The sequence below is a fragment of the Chiloscyllium plagiosum genome, unplaced genomic scaffold, assembly GCF_037043375.1.
Source record: "Chiloscyllium plagiosum isolate Xiang-an unplaced genomic scaffold, Cpla_swu_hap1 HiC_scaffold_14, whole genome shotgun sequence".
NCBI classification, from domain to species: domain Eukaryota; kingdom Metazoa; phylum Chordata; class Chondrichthyes; order Orectolobiformes; family Hemiscylliidae; genus Chiloscyllium; species Chiloscyllium plagiosum.
The window spans coordinates 95,931,772-95,939,247 of NW_028270152.1; the positions used below are offsets into that span (position 1 = coordinate 95,931,772).

The 7,476-nt window shown below is 39.9% G+C and overlaps 1 protein-coding gene across 1 annotated transcript; it reads left to right on the forward strand.

The window, feature by feature from the left end:
- The first annotated feature begins 275 nt into the window (after nucleotides 1–275).
- On the forward strand, nucleotides 276–1,807 carry LOC148148060 (putative G protein-coupled receptor 139). Its single transcript, XM_087994006.1, has 2 exons — nucleotides 276–345; nucleotides 900–1,807. The coding sequence occupies exons 1-2, from the start codon at nucleotides 276–278 to the stop codon at nucleotides 1,805–1,807; spliced, it is 978 nt and encodes a 325-aa protein (XP_087850132.1).
- The last annotated feature ends 5,669 nt before the right edge of the window (nucleotides 1,808–7,476 follow it).

A 7,476-nucleotide genomic window follows, 5' to 3' on the forward strand; every position in this document is an offset into this window, starting at 1 on the left:
ACTTAAAAAAATAAAACAGCAACAAGAGAAGGAGCAAAATTATGTCATAGATTAAGGTTAGCACCATAAAGATCAGTATGCCATCTCCATGCATAACTGTGGAAAATAAAATTGAATACCAATCACTTTCTTTGTTTGTTTGATGAGCTGAAACAAACATGATGAGTGATGAAACACTATTTTTTTTCCACACGAAGTGCATCAGTATAAATATGGTATGGATGGAACTCCTTCCATACTGCAAGCGGACTTCTCAGTTCATCAGAGCTGTTGAAATGCATAACCCAGTTAATGGTCCCATATTTGCCATTTACTACCCAATCTTTTCAGCAATCGCAATTCCTGGTAAGATTGAGGAGTCAGTTGTGCATTGTATTAGTCATTCGTTGAATATGCAATTTCAAAGAAATATTCCAGTAATAAATATTCTGTGAAAGTCTTTCCGGGGTAGATATATTTCTGATGTGACATTTTAGTAAAGTGTTTGCTTTCCAAGTCGATCTGTCAAATACTGGTGCTCTAATTAATTTGTAATTTTGAGGTAAGTATTTTCTAATGTTTAAATGCAAGTTTCGAAATTCAATGCAACTTATCACAGCTGTGTATTTATTGTAGATGTCATTGTCTCGAACATCAGTATTCTAACTAAACTGTCACAATATCATATTTATTGAATATGCTTCTTTGCGTTTCATCACGTTTGCTCATCCAGATGACACTGTTCATTTTTATGCATCTTTAAAACCTGCTTTACAAACTTACTGAACATCTCCATCTTTGTTAAAAGCTGTCACCATTCTATGTGATGTTTTATATGACATTGGCTGAAATTTATACATTGAATCATTTATTATTTCGATATACTTATAAATACTAATCCTGATATTGCTTCTTCGTAGCTAATTTAGCAGCCATTATTATCCTAGCTCGAGGAAGATGTTGCCTTTCCAGATGTATCACGTGGTACCTCCTGTTCATGGCTGTGGCAGATCTGCTCGTGATTATCACTGCTGTAATATTGAATCGGATTCGGAGTACTTATTTCCCAATTAGTTTCCTGACAACAACTCCAGGCTGCAGTGCTAGTGCTGTCGTAACTTATGCAGCCAGAGACAGTTCAGTCTGGTTAACGGTTGCTTTTACCTTTGATCGATATGTGGCTATCTGTTGCCAGCAACTGAAACTGAAATACTGTACTGAGAAAACAGCTGCTGTGACTATAGCAACTGTCACTTGCCTGAGCTGCATTAAAAATGTCCCTTGTTATTTTATATACGATCCATTATACATAGTTGATAATGTATCATGGTTTTGCAGCATTAAATTATCATTTTATACATCATTTGGTTGGGCAGCATTTGACTGGTTGGATCGTATTCTGACTCCTTGTGTCCCTTTTGCTCTGATTTTTCTGCTGAATGCCCTGACCATCAGACATATTCTCAGAGCCACGAGAGCTCGTAGAAGACTTCATGGTCACAGCAACGCAAAGAGGCAGAGTGACCAAGAGATGGAAAACCGCAGAAGATCTGTCCTTTTACTTCTTTCTATATCGGGTAGTTTCATTTTATTATGGATGACCTACGTTGTGAATCTGTTGTATGTCCGATTTACAAATGGCAGTTATTTCGCCGGGACGGATTTCCGTGACCCAAGATTCATATTGCAGGAAAGTGGATATATGCTTCAACTGCTTAGCTGTTGCACCAACACTTGCATTTATGCTGTGACACAGAGAAAATTCAGGCAGGAATTAAGTAGTGCGTTAAAATATCCATTTAATTTCATTCGAACCTACATTAAATAACCAGTATTTTTCTTGTCTGCCGAAACAACTAGTGCATTTTTCGGAACTGTATATTCTTGGAATTGCGTTATTCGGCACCTTTACTTTAAATGTCAAGACCGGGAGTGAGGAAGATGGTAATCTAGCGTTATTGTTGCAAGTATGTCAATCCAGGACGCAGATATCGTTCTGAGAATCCAAGTTTGAATCCTGCCATGCGAGGCATTGGAATTCAAACTCAATGAACATTTGGAATTGATACTGTAATGATGTCCAATAAAACTGTTGTTTCTTGTTTCTCGACGTCAGATCTGCAACATTGTCTTTGATTCTTTACTGTTCTCTCAGCAAGTAATTCTGGCGGATCCAAAGACGCCCATACTCAATTGATGAATTAAAAGTTAAACATCTTGTCGTGGTGTTTGCAACATTAATGTATTTTACTTATCACCTGACATAATTTGTACATTCATTTAACTGTATTAACTCGATAAATAATAACACTAAACCATTAAAATTCACGCCCCCATCTATTTTTATGTTGTCTTACCCATTGGCTTGAGACCTCTTATGTTGGAACTGCATGTCATGCCAATCTTTGTCTCAGTGGCCTGGTGGCTGAACGTTTATCTTTGCTGTTTCGCTGCGCAAAGGATAAGAATTTGATTTCACCCTCGGGCAACTGTCTTTCAGGAGTTCTTTCTCTGGGTGCTCCAGTTTCGCCCCACAGTCCGAAAATAGTTAGGTTAGCTGGATTGGCCCGAAAAACCGTCCCATAGTTTCCAGATATGTGTAGCTTAGGTGTGTTAATCATGGCAATGCAGAGGTAGTGGAGATGAGTACGTCTGTGTGGATTGTATATCATAGTGCCTGTGTGGACTCATTGGCCCGGATGTCTTGTTTGCATGTTGTAGTCATTCTAAGAAGTGTCTGTCTGCATTAAAATTTACCATTGAAAAGACCTTCAATCACATTGCAAGCGCTTTGTTCTCCAAATCAGGAATTCAGGCTTTAAATTAGTTAACATTCATCAGGAATTGAAATATTTAAAAAGGTGTTAAAAAAAACAAGAAAAGTAACTTGTTATTGAAAAATGACAGAACAATGAGAGAATTTGAAGTGTCATTGAAATTTATCATCAAATCAAACTTTTGAAGTTTTGTCTTTCTAACAAGTTGCAAATTCAGAGAGGAGCATTTGGAGGGTTATATATATATATATATATATATATATATATATATATATATATATATTATAAAGTAGATTGTGCGAATGTTGTTTGGCAGAAAAAAGACAGCCGACATTTCCTGATTAGGAATTATGTGACTGCAGACCGACAACAACAAGCTTAATTGTGCGTTGAAATGACCATTCAGATTAGATTAGATTACTTACAGTGTGGAAACAGGCCCTTCGGCCCAACAAGTCCACACCGACCCGCCGAAGCGTAACCCACCCATACCCCTACATTTACCACTTTACCTAACACTACGGGCAATTTAGCATGGCCAATTCACCTGACTTGCACATCTTTGGAGTGTGGGAGGAAACCGGAGCACCCGGAGGAAACCCACGCAGACATGGGGAGAACGTGCAAACTCCACACAGTCAGTCGCCTGAGGCGGGAATTGAACCCGGGTCTTTGGCGCTGCGAGGCAGCAGTGCTAACCACTGTGCCACCGTGCCGCCCACAATGGACCATTCAGCTTTTGGTCCATTGGAGACGGGTGACATATATCAGTCCTGAAAAGTAGAGCTAAGTCCCATGAAACACATAAATAAGAAAATATCGATTTGTACTAAAACGACGTCTGCATTTCTTGCCTTGCTGCCACTGTTGATATAATGCAACTCCTTTCTGAAGTAGCAAGTAATAATTTCATCTCAAATCTCTGCATCTGAAGCTAATTTGCAACATTATCTGTTTTGTATAATGGAAAATAAATAACAATGAACATTTCTCGACATTTCTGTGCAAAATTCAATGTCTCATTGACCTGTCAGATTTATCTTCTCTGTGTCCTCACACTTAGCTAATATACATGACTGTCTCACGTTATCAGCTGAGTGTTTCGAATGTAACTAACAAATCGCCATTTTTCACCTACTTTCTGTAGGCATGAAAAGTAGGAGTTCCCGCTCCAATTTAATAGAGCGGAAAAAAGTCATATTTAAGAAACCACAATGAATCCATTCATTATTCGCTCCTTCCTAGATCCGAAATGAATGAAACTAGGATAAATCATAATTTTGAACCTGACATTCGGCATTCATAGACGACCAGCAGTGAGTGCTTTTGCAACTTCAATCAAAAGATTGCTGCTCACAACGAGGACTCAAGAATGTAAAAATAAGCATTTTCCCAGAGAAATGAAAATGGATTGTGTTCCGTTCATTACGTCTCCAGTACACAGTTATATCCGTCCACTGTCCTAGCAAACTTTCAGTGAGAAATCTGCTTTCTAATTTCTAATGCAAATGTTTACTTCACATTTTATTTTCTTGATTGTGAGAACAACCCACTGGACAATGAATTCTCATATTCTGGATCAGTGGTGCTGGAAGAGCACAGCAATTCAGGCAGCATCCGAGAAGCTTCGAAATCGACGTTTCAGGGAAAAGCCCTTCATCAGGAATAAAGCCAGAGAGCCTGAAGCGTGGAGAGATAAGCTCGAGGAGGGTGGGGGTGGGGATAGAGTAGCATAGATTCAGGACATGGTTGACCCCACCCCCACCCTCCTCTAGCTTATCTCTCCACGCTTCAGGCTCTCTGCCTTTATTTCTGATGAAGGGCTTTTGCCCGAAACGTCGATTTCGAAGCTCCTCGGATGCTGCCTGAATTGCTGTGCTCTTCCAGCACCACTGATCCAGAATCTGGTTTCCGGCATCTGCAGTCATTGTTTTTACCTCGTTGATTTTAACCCTACTGCGAATCCTCTTGCAAGGATCCTGCCTTGAAGAAGTTTTCCTCCACTCTCTACAAGAATCTCAGGGAGTCTCTCTCCCACTGCAACTCCCAGGTCATTTCCTCTGCCCTGAAGCTCTTCAACCATGTCCTGACTCTATGCTACTCTATACCCACCCCCATCCTCCTCTAGCTTATATCTCCACGCTTCAGGCTCTCTGCCTTTATTCCTGATGAAGGGCTTTTGCCCGAAACGTCGATTTTGAAGCTCCTCGGATGCTGCCTGAATTGCTGTGCTCTTCCAGCACCACTGATCCAGAATCTGGTTTCCAGCATCTGCAGTCATTGTTTTTACCTAATGAATTCTCATAACTTATTCTACAATTATTTGTCATTTTTAACTCTGTGAATGTGGGTACATTGACAACATGACTCGACATTTGAGGAAGCATATGACGAGGAAATGTTCGGATGGATGTGAGGCAGCAGCAGGCATAGTAAAGTAGTTTAGTTTGGGGTTGTGTTCCACATGGATCAGGTGGACCCAAGGGCATGTTTCCTTGCTTATGTCTCTGTGACTCTACATGAGGACACAGAACAGTATCATGTTATGAAGGATGTTAAAGGTATATTTGTGCAAACAATCATACCAATTCAATCATTCAGGATCCATCAACATTCCAATGTATATGAGCTGCTCCACTTCTGAATTTTCTGAATCCGATGTCTCCTTGTGAGCTTGTGGATTGTACTGAATTCAGAACAACAGTCTGCATTTAATCGAGGTTCTGTGCATTAAAATATCACTTCATTTTTGTTTAATGTTCGGACTTTAGCCAGTAAAGTTCCGTATTAATTACCCACCTTAAAAATAATCATCATTGTGATTATATTTCAAACATATTGCATGACGTGTGAAAACAAATCATTGATTGGGTTGAATCACATCAGTCTCTTTATTCATTCCTCTCTGGAAACATTGTTCATTTCATGACAACTCAATAATCTTTACACTTTCTCAAAAATACTATTTCCAAAGCTATTCCCATCACTTTGTCCACTCCATTTCTTTTATTGAAACATGGATTTCGTCTGCATATATAACTGAACCTCCTAACGAATTCTTCCTTAGAGGTTGTAAATGCAAGTTTTTGCATCGAATTAACTGATAAATAACGAACACCGTCGAGCTGCGTGCCGATCAGAAGTATCACACCAGAGCAGGACGGCTCCAATACTTTTATAAGTTGCATTTAAGTTGCCTTGCAATGAAACACTCACCCACAATACAAAGTTGCCCTCTGATCACTTTTGTTTTTGACGTTAAAGCATTCGATGACATTACCTTAAGATTCTTACAGGCACTCAGCCAGAGAAAAGTCTTCGCCCTTCTGTAGCTATAGAGAACTTATACAGAAGTCAAGAAGATTCAAAATGTAAAAACATTGTCGGTCTCTTGATCAACATTAATGATATGAGTGTTTAGTTGCAGTTAAACAACTTACAGTAAACAAAGAGAAATGTACTTTTCTGAATTTTGGAAAACAATTTTGATTGGCAGGATTTGTTTTTGACACAGGAGAACAGAATTACTCAGAAAAAAAATTAAGTTTCAGAGGCACTGAGCCCAGCCCTTTTTAAACGGTGTCATATTGATCACACCTCCTTGTAAGTTCCTCGCGTGCACTCAAGCTTTCCTTTCATGACTCGAGAACAACAAGTTCTTCACAACAGTCCGGACATTCAGAAATGAGAAACACGTGCTGGAGTAGAAAGCGAGGACCCAATAAAGTGATCAGATGAAACGGTTTATGCAATTTGCTCTTGAAAACCTGACACTGGTTGAGAGCATTTCCTCTTTGCACACATCGAACACTTATTTCTCAATAACTTGTGAAGAGAAGTTTTGTCAAGACAATAGACAATAGGTGCAGGAGTAGGCCATTCTGCCCTTCGAGACGGCACCACCATTCATTATGATCATGGCTGATCATTCTCAATCAGTATCCTGTTCCTGCCTTTTCTCCATATCCCTTGATTCCACTGTTCTTGAGAGCTCTATCCAACAAGGGGATGCGATGGATGGCAGATATAGGAAGGGAAAAAGGTCGCAGATACAGACAGTTAGATGGGTTAACTCCAGGAAAGGTAGGAGAGGGAGGCAGGTCGTGCCGGAGTCTCCTGTGCGTATTCCCATTTAAAACAATTGTACTGTTTTGAAAAATGGTGGGTGCAATGGATTCTCAGGGGAATGTAGCATGAACAGTCAAGTTTCTGGTATCGGGAGAGGCTCTAATGCAATGAGGGGTACATTGGTTTCCAAGTGATCGATTGTGTTAGGTGACTGTCTAATCCGAGGCACAGACATTTCTGCAGCCAGCAGAGAAAAATCAAAATGATGTGTTGTATCCCCCTGGTGCCAGGATTAAGGATGTCTTAGAGAGGATGCAGAATGTTCTCAAAGGAGAGAAGGACCAGCAGAATATCATTGTACAGCATGGAGCCAACTACATAGCAAGGGGGGAAAGGACCAGATTCTGAATGGAGTATATACAGAGTTAGGCAAGAATTTAAAAATGAGTTCCTCAACAGTACCAATATCACTAAGGGTGATGATTGATGTCAAATGAGAACCCTCGAGTTCAGTTTTTAGTGGTGTACCACAAGGACCAGTTTTGGGACCACTGCTGTTTGTCATTTTTTCCAAGTGAGTTGAATGAGTGCGTAGAAAGATTGGTTAGTAAATTTACGGATGGCACGAAGGTCGATGGAGTGGAGGATAGTG

Excerpts from the sequence above, each read along its gene's own strand:
- LOC148148060 (XM_087994006.1), top strand. The coding sequence starts at position 276 with ATGCATAACCCAGTTAATGGTCCCATATTTGCCATTTACTACCCAATC. Across the intron at positions 346-899 it reads TTCAGCAATCGCAATTCCTG|CTAATTTAGCAGCCATTATT; the intron begins GTAAGATTGAGG and ends GCTTCTTCGTAG.